The sequence below is a fragment of the Raphanus sativus genome, chromosome 5 (genome assembly GCF_000801105.2).
Source record: "Raphanus sativus cultivar WK10039 chromosome 5, ASM80110v3, whole genome shotgun sequence".
NCBI classification, from domain to species: domain Eukaryota; kingdom Viridiplantae; phylum Streptophyta; class Magnoliopsida; order Brassicales; family Brassicaceae; genus Raphanus; species Raphanus sativus.
Window position 1 is genome coordinate 39,740,897 of NC_079515.1, and position 13,757 is coordinate 39,754,653.

A 13,757-nucleotide genomic window follows, 5' to 3' on the forward strand; every position below is an offset into this window, starting at 1 on the left:
AAAAAGAAATGTGGACGACTAACACTATTGAACAAAAGCCCAGTCTGTTTGTAAGCAAGTTGGGTCGTCGGAGAAGCATCTACCGTGTGTATAATTTATCCACACACACACACAAATCCAGTTCCATACATAATGCTATATAGTATGATGGAGGTATTAGGTGTAGACTTACGAAATAAAACTGCAATTGACCCTTGGAAACTCTATTACACCAATTGATAGTAAATTAGGTTGTATATTAGGTGTACATCATTTAGGAAAAAGAGCCAAAACGAAAAAATAACCTAAGCTTGGTTGACCATGCTTGTTGATTAATGTTATCATGTCCCTGCAACTTGGTTGTATATTGTCGTGAAGCAATGAATAAAGTCACACGTGGCATACTCTGTCAAACGAAACGTGTCAATAATTTTATCACCTTTTTAGGAAAACATATTTGAATTAACATTTTCTAAAAATGAACACACAAAAAAAGAAATACAAGTTGGCCACTATGCGGATCCCACTTCTCGATCTACTCTTGATTGTTTGCGTCTCTTTAGGAGATCCTCCATTCCTTTCCAACTTTTTTATAATTCTTATGGTTTTTATGAGACTACACTGTATGAGTTCTAAAAATTGTTAGCTAAATTCTAAAATTGTTTTTCGTTTTTCTCTTGGTTATCATTGTTTATGAAATCATATGAATATTTATTTAACAACAAAATTCAAATAGAATAATTTATAATTCAAAGAAAAAAAAATTTCACAATTTAATTTTAACAGTATATTGACATGAATTTTAAAAATGAGCTTGAAGTGGCTCACATTCTAATATAATGATAAGCTAAAAAAGAAAAAAAAGAGAAGGTTGTCATATTTAATTTTTTGATTGGCTTGTTGGGGACCCAGTCAGGCTGGATACACGTGGCAATAAAGTGATTGTCGTAGTTGAGCACGTTGAAAAATTAGACACGTGTCAAGTTGTAAATCAACAAGTAGCCTACGTCTACGCTAAGCTCTCTTCCCCACTTGATGACCTTTTCCACGTGGCGTGGTGGGTGGTCGTCTATCTTTTCTTGTTTCCACCAAAAAGAAATAGTAAAATAATAATTAACGAAATATTATAACATTTTTTTGCTGATAGTAATAAAGTTTCATGGCATATTAAGTGGAATTATGGGAATATGTCGTATTTTTTTTGTAAGCCCAACTTGTGTGAAATATACTAAAAGGAAATTAAATCCGTACAACGTCGTCAACTATGCTTGTAAAATAATTCAAAAACATGATTTTCCCGAAAAATATAAAATACTGCAAATTGTAGGTACTATAGGTTTATAATAGTAACACTTGTTGGTTATTTTAAAGAGACAAATGGTTTCGTCTCTCCCAAAATTGTAAAACTAAACATATTCGAGTTCGGATTCTCTGAACTCAGTTTTTCAGCATTTGCTGTGCTTTTTATCTCTGGTTCTTTTGATAATATGGAGATGTTAAGAGCAAGGGGAAGCAGCACAAACGGCGTCGTTCAAGTCCCCAATCTTTTGCAGAAGTTTTTCGTCACGAGCAACCATTTTTGTCACATAGACTCTGAGCATGGTGAGAATCGGGAAGAGGCAAAGAAGAGAGATGCTGAAGAAGAAGAAGAAGGTAAAGATATCGAGCTAACGTTAGGTCTTTTCTCTCAATGGTCAGTTTGGTACGGATCCGAGATCGAGGAAAAGGAAGAGCTTTGAACTGGCTCGATCTTCTTCCATACCGGAAGGTTTCGTCTTCGACGGCCAAAGATCCGGCGGAGATATGCGGCAGACGGGAGTTTCGGACATGTTCCAGCTGGATCGGACGCGTTCTCTGCCTGTCAAAACGGAGATCGAGGCGAAGAGGAAGCGACCGGAGAAGACAGAGGTCCAAGCCGAGGCGAAGCCGTTTCTGTCATTTAACGTTCCTCCTCCTCCGACAAAGGAGAATGATGGTTTTCTTGCCCCGGTCCGGTCAGCGGGAGGGGCAAAAATGGAAACACGACGAAGAAAAAGAACCAAGAAGTTTCGGGATGGAGAAGGCTAGGAACATTTTAGAAGACATGCCTTGTGTGTCTACGAGGGATGTCGGAGCTGACGGGAAACGTGTGGAGGGGTTTCTTTATTGGTACGGAGGTAGCAAGGAGGAGGTTAAGATAGTGTGTGTTTGCCACGGCAGTTTTCTTTCACCGGCGGAGTTCGTTAGGCACGGCGGTGGCACCGTGGCCGATGGTGGCGATGATGTTACGAGTAACCCTCTTAGACATATTGTTGTTAAACTTCCCTCTTCTTCTTTGTAGTTCATAATACTCTTTTAGAACCCAATTGTTGTTAAACAAAATATTTTGTTTAATCTGGATTCACATCGAGTTTCTATAGGTTAATTGTATTATTTTCAAACTTTTTTAAAAACAATTTAGGGTATTTTACTGAAAGATTACAAAGAGAAGAACTCAAAATATAATAAAACAATTTACAAGTGGGAAAAAAACAATTTACAAGTGGGAAAACATATTAGCTACATTTCTTAAATGATCTAGATTCATCCTGTTTTCAAATCACATTGGGTTTCTATAGGGTTAATTGTATCATTTTCAAACATTTCAATACAATTTTAGGCTATTTTCAAAAAAATTACAAAGAAAATAACTCAAAACTATATAATAAAACAATTTACAAGTGATAAAGAAAATATTAGCTACATTTTCTTAAACGATCTAGATTCATTCTGTTTTCAAATCACATCGAGTTTCTATAGGGTTAATTGTATCATTTTTAAACATTTCAATACAATTTTAGGCTATTTTCAAAAAAAAGATTACAGAGAAAATAACTCAAAACTATATAATAAAACAATTTACAAGTGATAAAAAAAACATATTAGCTACATTTTAACTATTGCTAGACAAGATGACGAAGCTGAGGTTGGAGCTGTTTCAACCGTAGTACAACCTGCTTCATCGTCGGTCTCGTCGATAAAGAATCCAACGTACAGATAACCGCTAAGTGAAGAACCTCAACGAGATCATCATGCGGACCAACATCCCATAAACCGGCGGTGAAAAACTCCTTGGCCCGTCCTTGTCTCAACAACATGTCACCCCACTGCACAATGTTGAAACCGTTACCGTACGAAACAAAAGACGGATCAAGCACTTTCTTGTCCGAAAGCAGCTCCAAAAGCACCACTCCGTAGCTGTAAACATCCGCTTTATCCGAAACCCGGCAAGTCATCGCGTACTCCGGTGCCACGTATCCAAACGTACCGGCAACGCCCGTCGTTGCGTGCGTTTCCGATGCCCCGAGCAGCCTCGCTAACCCGAAATCAGATAAATAAGCGTTGTGATCATCGTCTAAGAGGATGTTGCTCGGTTTGACATCACGGTGAAGAACACGTGGGACGCATTGGTCGTGGAGGTAAGCGAGAGCTCGAGCTACGTCGAGAGCGATCCTGTGAAGAACTCTCCAGTCTGCAGCTCTCGTGGAACGTTCTCGGATGAATTTCTCGAGGTTGCCTCCGGGGAGATAGTTGTAAACCAAGAACATCTCGGTCTCGCTCGCGTGGTAACCAACGAGAGTCACGAGGTTCGGGTGCTTAAGCCTACCGAGAGTTTTGATCTCTGCGTGGAACTGTTGGACGCCTTGGAACCGTCCTATAGAGAGGCGTTTGATAGCGACGACAACGTCTTGGTCTTGAGAGATTACCGCTTTGTAAGTTGCTCCGAATCCGCCGTTACCGATGAGATTACTAGCGTTGAAGTTTCTCGTAGCTCTAACAACGTTGTCGAAGGTTATTGCAACTCCTGTGTCGATGAACATAGTGACTTCTCGTTTGGTAGTGGTGGCTGTGATCTTTGATCTTGGATGCAACTTCCTCGCGAAGAGGAAGAGAATGACAAGAGCGATGAGAACTGAGACAATGGCTGAAGCTGAGGCGATGGAAGCAATCTCTAGCGAGTTGTATCCGCTGCCTTCTTTCCCTGAAGGCGCAGCGTTGTCGTCGAGTGGCGAAGATGCATAATCCTGCTGCGTGATAGAATCTCCCATGGGGGCCTAGTAGGGAATCTGTAAGTTTAAAAAAAAAACACATGGCAATGAAGATTAAAAACATCAGCAAATCTCCAACTTCAAATCACAATCCCAATTCGATTCAACTTCAATCATAAAGTTTAGTAACTGAATTAAAAATAAAAAGACACCCTTTGCAAAACCAAACACTGAACAGAGGTTCCTAAAGACAGAGATTTAGTTCATTGTAAAGACACAATCTTTATCTTCAAAAACATGGATAATCAAGTTAATAGGATGAATACACACAAAACCCACCAATTACTATCGAGTTTGAGGAAGCCCACAAGCCAGAAAAATAAAATAAAATAAAATCAGGCAAAGATGTTATCTTCGTGACTTATCCCCAAATGTTTGAACCCTAAACCCACCTCTCAAAGTCTCCTACTTCGAGCAAAATTCCTTTCTTTACGGTTTGAAACAATCTCAGGTTCGAGCCTTTAAACCTAGTTTAACGAGATGATAAGACTAGAAAGCTTTTTTTTTTAGTGAGAGAAACTGATGAAGCAGAGAGGTTGAAGTTTAAAAGAACAGAGGAGAGAGATGAAAATTCAACACTGTCACACGCGTCTTTTTCTTCTCTCTCTTTTTATTTTTTTAAAATATTAATGAATCAAAATCTTGTCTGAACAAAAGAGTAGGGTCCATTTTGTTTATTTCCTATTGGCTGACAAAACATTTTCGTATTTTTTAACTTCGAGCTATTCATTATTAAGAGTTTTTTAAACACTTATTAAGAGTTTTTAAACACTTATTAAGAGTTTTTTATTTATTTATTTATTAAAAGTTCTATAATAACAAAATAAATCATGTTGTAAAGTTTACATTTTTTGTTAAACATTGTAGTATCACCGCATCAAATCGCAATAGGTACATGATTGATAATAGTAGGTAGATGCGAGATTATCTTATCACTAAATTGGAGGGAGCATTTATATTGTTTATTCAAATCAACGTAGAACATGTTAAGAGAAGAAAAAAATGTCATGAGTGAAAAAAATGTAACAAAGAGTGAATAAAATCTAACAAAAAAACGAGCTGTTCAAAAAAAGAGAATAAAATGTAACAATATTGCAACTCTCCCAATGTGACGTAGAACATGTTAAGAGAAAAAAATTGTTAATGAGTGATAGTAAAATGTAACAATATTGCAACTCTCCTAGTGTGCTCCAAGACGAATCAATCTCTTATCAACCAATGTTCAAGGAAAGATCTCTGAAGCTAGTATTTATTATAGATATATACATCTATGTATATGGATGTGCATATAACTCGAACTACAAAATCGTTGTTTTTACAATCGAATTACAAAGTCAGTTCCACAGACTTAATAATACTTCTGTGAACCTATGATTGTAATAGAACTACTTATTCATATATTAAAGAAAATACTTACTACGCTAGAAGAAACTATGAGTTTACTGTAAAATCCAAAAAAAAAAATCACAAAAAGAGTAACACATTGACATCACAAATGCAAGCTAGAATCTAAAAGTTATATATATATTATTTTTTAAACATACTTTTAGTTCATAATACAATTACATATTTGGCTATGACCAAAGTCTCTCATTCAGATTGAAGAGTAGATTTTTAAGTGCAATGATCATAATATGAACAAGTTATGATCAAGAAATTACCAAAGCATTAATTTGGTCGACTTTAAAAAGAGGTGCAACGTCGCTTTTTATTTGAATCTTCCACGGTCTATATCCTCTATTTCTTTGTCAGTGAGACGTTGCGATTGCCATTCCATATTTTGTTGAAGTTTCAACAGGTCTTCCTAGAATGGGTTTTTTCTCCGAAAGTAATAAAAATAGAATATATATATATATATATATATATATATATATATATTTGAATAAACTTGAAAACTGAAAAATACATATTCCCCCTGGAAGTGGTTATTGTTCATAACTATATTTTTAAATTTACATGTAATTACAAAGTAATTTCCAACTTACACTAATTTTGTGAACTTATGATTGTAATATAATTATCTATTAATATATTAAAGAAAATACTTATTACGCTATTAGAAACTATGAATTTACACTCAAATCCAAAAACACAAAAAAAAATACCACATTGACATCACAAATACAAGATAAACCTAAAACTAGGATATCTGAATAAACTTGAAAGCTGAAAAATACATTTTACCCCTGAAAGTGGTTACTATGCTTTGCTACATTATATTTCAAATTTACTTGTAAGAAAACTTCATAATCAGTCACATATTTGAAAATATAAGAAAGTGCATTAATGCTTGTGTGACAAAAAAAAAGAAAGTGCATTAATGCATGTGACAGATGTGTTTCCTTATAACCAAAATATTGAGAAATTGGGGGAACCAGAACCTATAATCACATAAAAGATGTTTTTCGGTTGTTCAAAAAAAAAGATGTTTTTCTATTTGGTACTATGAAATTTTGACCTTGACAATTATGAGAAGCTAAAATGTAACCCTTTATGTAAAAAATAACCTAATGAAATGTTAGTAAAAAAAACTAATGAAATAGTCACATAGATCATAAGAACACCCTTAAAATTAGTATGTTGGTAAAGTTTAGGTGAAATAAATAATGAATAATAAATTGCCGCTTTGGTTTTTTTACCATGCTGTGGATGTAGCTTGGTTTTCTCGTAGACTTTTGTCCCATATGATAGATAATGGTATAGTTGGTTTCGTACTAGTTAATATATGTTGTTTTAGTCCAGTTAGTTAATACTGACTGTAGTTTGACACTGGATCATTATAATTCATAACAGTTACAATCATCTTCTGGAATATTAGTTTTGTATATATGCAATTCATTTCTAACATTATAAACAGCCCATCTGGTTAAACACAAAGAATACAAAAACAAGAATAAAATCCTTTTCCAAACAAAAAGCATGGAGAAAGTACAATGGGTTCAGAATCTTCAAAGCTGAATGAAGTAGAGATGGTGTTCATGGGTGAAGCCAAAATGGATGTAATCTGAGGCCATCAGTTCGTGTGCCGGTTGAAGGAATTGGGGTCTAGACACGAAGAACTCACATGGTTAATCAACAAATTCAATGCGCTTCTGAAATATGCATTGATCAATCCAATAACAAAGGAGGATTTCATAAAACACATGAAGTTATGTCTTTTTGAATATCACAAAGCCATTGGTGAAATGGAGACCGAACTAGAGAACTTGATTAGTGCCACAAGACCATTTCCCTACTTTATATTCTATTTTTTTGCTTCATTTTGAATATTTTTTTGCTTAAATATTACTTTATTTCTTATTTCAAAATGAAATAATGACAGTACTGCTTTAAATTTCTAGATTTATTGTTCATGTTTTCATTTTTAGATTTATTAGGTATACGAGCCATACATTTTATAGTGATATCTTTTGGAACTAAAGTGAACCAAAGACATGGCAATATGTATCGAATCGTCTATATCAACACCACACCTAAATCCCATGATCTTAAATTGATTTATAATCTTATATAGTGTTTTAACAAAGATGCAGAGAATCCATAGAGGATAAGTAACAGTAACATATAAAAAGACTTTTTGTGGCGAAATATAGTTAAATAATATATAAGTTAACAATACTAATATTGTTTTGTGTATTAAAAATAAATTAAATTTAGAAGGATTAGTTTGATATAAAACAATTAAAATGTATCTGAAAATTTTGATATCCTAAGTATTTTTAAGAATAAAATAGGTAACATACTTAATAACATCTATTTACATAAGAGAATAAATATCTTTAACAATAAAAACAGAAATGAAATGGGTAGGTAATAACATCTTGTATTTCCCTGAGACCCTGAGGATGGCATCACGCTCCAGGTTAGCTATCTGCTCCTGGAACTTAGAATTCTAAAAGATATCAGGCAAGACATCCAAAGCCTGGTTCACATTCGAACCAGTAGTTATGCGATGGTAAAACGCCGGCGGCTCCGGTGTCGTTATTCATGCCCATTAGTTTTATACGGTGGCGCGCTTTATAAAGCAAAACTAATAGTCAACTTCAAACTGAAACATAACAAGTCCGTATTTAGGAACTTTATCCCACAGACCCACACTCATTTGAGCTAATAAGGCCTTATGAAGAAGAAAGTAGGCCCATTAGTGTATAATACCCAGTACGGGTCGGGTTGACGACGCGGATTTGGAGAAAACCCTAGGCGAAATGTAATGACGCATATATAAACTTACTTGGAGATTGAAAAGGCTAGTCCTTGCGAGAGTGGCGGAGAGAGTTTATTCAGCTGAACCCTCCCTCCTGTTGTTGAACAATAGCCATGGCGACAGGTAAAACAGTGAAAGATGTCTCTCCTCATGACTTCGTCAAGGCGTACGCTTCTCATCTCAAGCGATCTGGCAAGGTCAGTGCTCTTCTTCTCATATCTTAAATCAACCAAAGTCTATACACATTTCTGATTTTCAGTTTTTTAATGTTGTGGGTTTTGTTAGTGCTATGTCTCTCTCGTGTTGAATTTTGGCATTGTAAATGGTCCTCATACAGTCTACTAAATAACAATAGACATGTTATATTACCGGAATGAAATTAGTACGTTTAGCTAACAATAAATAAAAACCTTTAGCTTTCAATGTTTTTTCATCCTGAATTCATAATACTATGCCGTTGCTCACTTAAGTAGCGTCTATTGGATCAGTTAGAAGTTTGTTTATGTACTGTAAGTTTATTGAAATCTGCAATCTTTGTAATTGGCCATCGTCATCACTAGTTGCTTTGGATTCTTAATATAATTTCTCTTATTGGGAACAATGATTGAAGCCCAAACAACTCTTTTACCATGCTGATAACAAGTTGTTTGTGTTTTTCTAACTCTTCATAGGACCATAATGTAGTGTCTATTGTCTGTTTCAGATCGAGCTTCCCCCATGGACAGACATTGTGAAGACTGGTAAGCTGAAGGAGCTTGCCCCTTATGATCCTGATTGGTACTACATCAGAGCTGGTAACCTCTCTCTCCTCCTAGTCTCTCTCTATTATTCAACTAGTAGACATTTTTACAAGAATGCTCTCTCGTTATGATGACAGCATCTATGGCAAGGAAGGTATACCTGAGGGGAGGTCTTGGCGTTGGTGCTTTCCGTAGAATCTACGGTGGAAGCAAGAGAAACGGCAGTCGCCCACCACATTTCTGCAAAAGCAGCGGTGGCGTTGCACGTCACATTCTCCAGCAGTTGGAGACTATGAACATTGTTGAGATTGACACCAAAGGGTAACGCCTTTCTTAAAATCCAAGTCATCTCTGTATATCTTTCTTTTTAGCAAGACTCTGATGGTTACAAACTGTTATTGTTTGTCTTCTTCAGAGGAAGAAGAATCACTTCCAGTGGTCAACGGGATTTGGACCAGGTTGCTGGACGTATTGCAGCTGAAATTTGAAGATCTGAATCTTGTTTTTTTTAGTTCTTCTACTACTTTTGAAACCAATGTCCTGTTTTTAGTCCTTTTATCTTTTTCTCTCAAGAACCATTATCAATATCATTGCTGAAGACTTCTCTCATAATGTTCAGAACTTGTTCATCTTTTTTTTGTTGGCTTCTTTGAACATCTAACTATCATCAAGACATCAACTAAAATACAAAGGCAATAAATGCTAAATGATTTAGAGGAAATGTAGCTTATAAAGAAGCTTTTAATCAAAGCTTTGAGTAAACTTGCACGTTTCAAGTGATAGAAAAAAATACACGGTGAACCTGAGTATCTGAGAATCAATTTCTCATTACTGTGACGATAACAAAAGATGGATCATGGTGTAGGAAACTCATTAACGGCTTCTTTAAATGGTAGAAGTTTTGTTTGGGCAAGTTATGATGATAATATGGACAAGAAAAAAAGATAGTGAAGAAATGTGCAAATGGAAGGCAAAGCATCTTTAAAGGTCTTGCTGCTGGTACAAGAGATCGCTCATGTAAGATCCTGTTTCACTCCAAGACGATGTACTGCAGCATCTCTTGTGTTGAGTTTTGTGAAACTTGGGATCTCGAGGTATCGTCGGGTGCTTGCTCGACCTTCAAAGGCAAACAACAACAACAGTTTATCTGTCCGAATGAATACTCTTTGTGATGTTTCCATCAAGACGTGAACTGAACTCAGTGAGTGTTTTACTTACCTTCTGGGGACGAATGGTCGATCAAAGTATGGCATTGGTTGTGCCTTTGGGATCAATTCTTTCCTCAGCCTTCTTAACTCTTCTTCTTCTGCTACCTTTTGTTGCCTTACTCTTTCTGCTTTGTCTTGCTCTATTAGACTCTTTTTCTCAGCAACCTGGTACACAATAAAACGACCACAAAAAAAATGAAGCCAAACTGCTGAGGATTTAGTATTAGTCACTTGACAGACTGAAAGACATGTAGAATTTCTGTGTAGGTTCAAGTTCAGGTCATTACTAAAAACTGAAACATGCATCTCTCTATAGTATACCATTGCAAGGTCTTTTACCTGGTAATCAAATTCTGCACGTTCCTTTGCTCGAATGTCTGAGTGGAGCTTTAACTCTACTGGTATTGTGATATCTTTCACATAAGGCTTAACCAGAGTCTGAAACAGAGAAGAACAACATTGCAATGTTTAATTAACCTTCTGCAAAAGCTTCTTATTTTTTGTTACTTAATACACGGAAAGAATAGTCTCTCACCTCAGGCTCATCAGTTGTCCAGGGAAGACCTTGAGCTTTTGGGATTCTCATTTTTTCTTCTTCCATCGTCATCTCTTGTAGTTTCTTCGCTAACTCTTCTTCTTTCATTCGTCCACGTTCCTACGTACACATAGACCAACAATCACAAACAAATCATATCCTCAAAAAAGTTATCTTAATTTGATTATGTCAAGTTTTTTTACCTCAGTTCTAAGTTTGAATGGCTTCAAAGAAGTGACTTTGACCTGCTTCTTCTTAGATATTCTACTACCCATTGAAGCAGAGGAGTCCAAGCTCTGTTATAAATAGAATATCAAACTATCACTACAGTCATCAACCATACAAGGAGAGAGAGATATAGCAAGATAATCACTAAGAGTCTAAATAAAACCATATGCTTGCAAACATTGAAAGCTAACACACACTTACATTTCTCCTGCTCCTCCTACCACCATTTGAACTTAGGCTTGAAACACTGTAAGAGAACGAAACTGAAGTATGCATAACAAACAGTTTCAAAATTCGTAAATGAAATCTCTATTTGGTTACCTGTTGCTGCCCCATGATGAAGAAACTGAGGCAAGAGGTTGTTCTATTCCCAGATTGGTAGCTGTTAAAACCAAATCAGATGGTGAAAATGAAGAAGTCCATGTAACTTGGTCTGTCTCAGTTTCCTCTGGACACTTGGGCTGCTGCTGCTGCAGGCTCATCATCCCAGGCAACCCCCATTTCAGAGCTTTCTTAATCTTCTTATCCTCTGTTGCCTTTGCAAAGGGGAAGCAAGTAAGCTTCTCGAATGCCTTAACGAGATGCATCACTTTACCATATTCAGGGAGGCTCCTTCTGGCTTCTTCGAGCACCTTTTCTCGTCTCCTCTTCATCGAACAATCACCAGTTTCATCTTCCTCCTCCTCCACATTCAGGCTGGATTCTCCAATTTCTACCTCTCGCTTTTTGAAGAAATCTTCATGCGAAGCACGGAGAGTTTCGTATGCAACACAAACGCATTTCTTCATGTTCTTAGCTCCACACTTACACTCCACAGACGCTGAATCCTCCTTCTTCTTCTTCTTCTTCTTCACCACCACGAATCTCCTCTCTCTGATACGATTCCTTGGTGAAAACGCCGCCAGGCTAGGATTAAGCTTCGATCTCGTTACCTTCTCCGCGGATTCACTCGACTTCGCGAACGGAGAGCCGGAGATCCTCACCGGAGTCTCGTGTGGGACGTTAGGATTCGAATTCTCCGATGAAACCGAAACCACTTGAGGCTTCGATTGAGATATGATCTGATCATCCATCACTAGAGTCTCAGGTTTAGCATTCTTCGACTCCATCGAAGATGATGACAGAGTAATAAGTTCGCCAAGGGATGGATCAAAAACTCAATCGCAACTCAAAAATTAGGGTTTCTTACGAAGTGAGTACTGATGCAAAAATTATTGGAAGGGAAGAAGAGAGGAGAGGAGGGAAAATATGGGGGCAAAATCTGACCGTTGCGACTTTTTTGGAGGCGCAATTTGTAACGGTTCGTTAATTACGGATATGGATTAGTTTTTTGATTTCAAATTTTTTGGTTTAATGCTGCAAAATTATGAATGTCCATTGGGTTAGGGCCCAAACTAACATTCGCCTGGCCTCTGTTTCTTCCTGAATGCCACGTCGGACCTTCCAATTGAAACCAAAGGTGCTTGTTCATGCTTCTTTCTTCTTTCCCTCGCCTACTAATCTCTCTGTTTCTCTACTCTCTCCCTCGCTCACTCTCCCTCGCTCACTCTCCATCTCGTTTTCTCGGGAAAGTGAAGAAAAATCTATTCTTTTAGCTCATGTTTCTTTGGTGACTAGTGAGAGTCTTTTGGCGTAATCATCTCTGAGTCCAACGAGCTTGGCGTCGATGGAAGATCATCAAGAATTCGAGAAACCCATCTTCGAATTACACCCCAGGAAGGCTCGAAGCTCTCGAAATAAGAAGAAGAATGGCTTAGTAGAATCGATGAATCATCATCACTACGAAGAGATCTTTTGCTACTACGGATTGAGGGGAAGCCCGAAGAGAACAACCACCCAGAAATCTCTAAGGATTAGGAAGCGTCTGATTCGTTGCGGAGAATGTGGTAAAGGGTTTCGATATGAGAAATGCCTGAGGAATCATACACAAACTATGCATTCGCTTGAAGAGAATAAGAAGAAGAAGAAGAGCGAAAGGGATCTGTTGTGTATCTTCAGAAGTGATGTGCAGAGGAGAAAGAGATCCAAAAGAGTTTCCAGGTACAAGAAGATTCTTCCTCCACCCTCTGTTTCTTCTTCTTCTTCTACGTTTGCCAAGGATGGAGAACTGTTACAAGTCGCTGAGTCTCTGATTATGTTGTCTAAGAGTGGTCATGCTCTGTTTTCGAATCTAGAGATGAATCAGACCGAATGTGAAGATGAGCAAAAACTGGTTGGGAAATTAGCAGATGGGTCTATGAGTAATAGAAGGTCGAAAGAGCTTTTGGGTTTCTTGGGAGACAAGAAGGTTATGAAGGAAGATGAATCGGGCCAGAAGCAGAAACAGGTAGGAGCAGAGAGTTTTGGAGAACAAGTTAGATTGGAGAGAGTGAGTTTGGACGAAATGTTGAAGAAAGCTGAAAGCGATACAGGACAGAAACTTGGGGGTCAAGAAGCTGTGTTTGAAGCTTCAAATGCAGCAGCAAGTAAGGGTAACAATGAGCATAGGTGCAGGGTCTGTGAGAGGGTATTCTCGACGTATCAAGCTCTGGGTGGTCATCAGACGGTCCATAGAATGAAGAACAATTCTGAAAAGTCAAAGCATGAGATGCAGAGAAGAGTGAGTAGTAGAAGCTGAAGTTGAGAGTGGCTCCAGTGACATTGACCGGTGGATTATTCGAGCTGAGGTTTTGAAGATGAACAAGTTAAGCTCTTTCCCTCACTCACACACACACTCTCTTTCTGTGTTTCTCAAATGGAGAATTGGAATTTTTGTGCTTTTGAAACTCCATTGTCCTTGTCTTGTGAAGTGTAACA

The 13,757-nt window shown here is 37.3% G+C and overlaps 4 protein-coding genes and 1 pseudogene across 4 annotated transcripts; 3 read left to right on the forward strand and 2 right to left on the reverse strand.

Moving 5' to 3' along the window:
• Positions 1-1,263: 1,263 nt before the first annotated feature.
• LOC130512400 (ninja-family protein AFP4-like) lies at positions 1,264-2,377 on the forward strand (annotated as a pseudogene).
• A 325-nt stretch (positions 2,378-2,702) lies between these two features.
• Positions 2,703-4,639, reverse strand: LOC130512319 (LRR receptor-like serine/threonine-protein kinase RPK2). Its single transcript, XM_057010154.1, has 2 exons — positions 4,439-4,639; positions 2,703-4,064 (listed from the first exon to the last, which is right to left on the reverse strand). The coding sequence occupies exon 2, from the start codon at positions 4,044-4,046 to the stop codon at positions 2,901-2,903; it is 1,146 nt and encodes a 381-aa protein (XP_056866134.1). The 5' UTR covers positions 4,047-4,064; positions 4,439-4,639; the 3' UTR covers positions 2,703-2,900.
• A 3,624-nt stretch (positions 4,640-8,263) lies between these two features.
• LOC108856952 (40S ribosomal protein S19-1) lies at positions 8,264-9,623 on the forward strand. The gene is made up of 4 exons (XM_018630860.2): positions 8,264-8,447; positions 8,954-9,044; positions 9,128-9,311; positions 9,406-9,623. The coding sequence occupies exons 1-4, from the start codon at positions 8,364-8,366 to the stop codon at positions 9,476-9,478; spliced, it is 432 nt and encodes a 143-aa protein (XP_018486362.1). The 5' UTR covers positions 8,264-8,363; the 3' UTR covers positions 9,479-9,623.
• Positions 9,624-9,847: 224 nt separating this feature from the next.
• Positions 9,848-12,310, reverse strand: LOC108856951 (microtubule-destabilizing protein 60). The gene is made up of 7 exons (XM_018630859.2): positions 11,283-12,310; positions 11,163-11,208; positions 10,937-11,029; positions 10,734-10,853; positions 10,538-10,636; positions 10,209-10,363; positions 9,848-10,107 (listed from the first exon to the last, which is right to left on the reverse strand). Exons 1-7 carry the CDS (start codon positions 12,068-12,070, stop codon positions 9,972-9,974), a joined length of 1,437 nt encoding a protein of 478 aa, XP_018486361.1. The 5' UTR covers positions 12,071-12,310; the 3' UTR covers positions 9,848-9,971.
• A 192-nt stretch (positions 12,311-12,502) lies between these two features.
• LOC130512390 (uncharacterized) lies at positions 12,503-13,757 on the forward strand. Its single transcript, XM_057010329.1, has one exon. It carries the CDS (start codon positions 12,628-12,630, stop codon positions 13,576-13,578), a length of 951 nt encoding a protein of 316 aa, XP_056866309.1. The 5' UTR covers positions 12,503-12,627; the 3' UTR covers positions 13,579-13,757.

What these genes read in the sequence shown, in the direction of transcription:
- LOC130512319 (XM_057010154.1), bottom strand. Translation starts at nt 4,046, where the DNA reads ATGGGAGATTCTATCACGCAGCAGGATTATGCATCTTCGCCACTCGAC.
- LOC108856952 (XM_018630860.2), top strand. Translation starts at nt 8,364, where the DNA reads ATGGCGACAGGTAAAACAGTGAAAGATGTCTCTCCTCATGACTTCGTC. An exon ending in ATCTCAAGCGATCTGGCAAG is followed by an intron (nt 8,448 to 8,953) that starts GTCAGTGCTCTT and finishes TGTCTGTTTCAG; the next exon opens with ATCGAGCTTCCCCCATGGAC. An exon ending in GTTGAGATTGACACCAAAGG is followed by an intron (nt 9,312 to 9,405) that starts GTAACGCCTTTC and finishes TGTCTTCTTCAG; the next exon opens with AGGAAGAAGAATCACTTCCA.
- LOC108856951 (XM_018630859.2), bottom strand. Translation starts at nt 12,070, where the DNA reads ATGGAGTCGAAGAATGCTAAACCTGAGACTCTAGTGATGGATGATCAG. An exon ending in TCATCATGGGGCAGCAACAG is followed by an intron (nt 11,209 to 11,282) that starts GTAACCAAATAG and finishes GTTCTCTTACAG; the next exon opens with TGTTTCAAGCCTAAGTTCAA. An exon ending in GGACAACTGATGAGCCTGAG is followed by an intron (nt 10,637 to 10,733) that starts GTGAGAGACTAT and finishes TCTCTGTTTCAG; the next exon opens with ACTCTGGTTAAGCCTTATGT.
- LOC130512390 (XM_057010329.1), top strand. Translation starts at nt 12,628, where the DNA reads ATGGAAGATCATCAAGAATTCGAGAAACCCATCTTCGAATTACACCCC.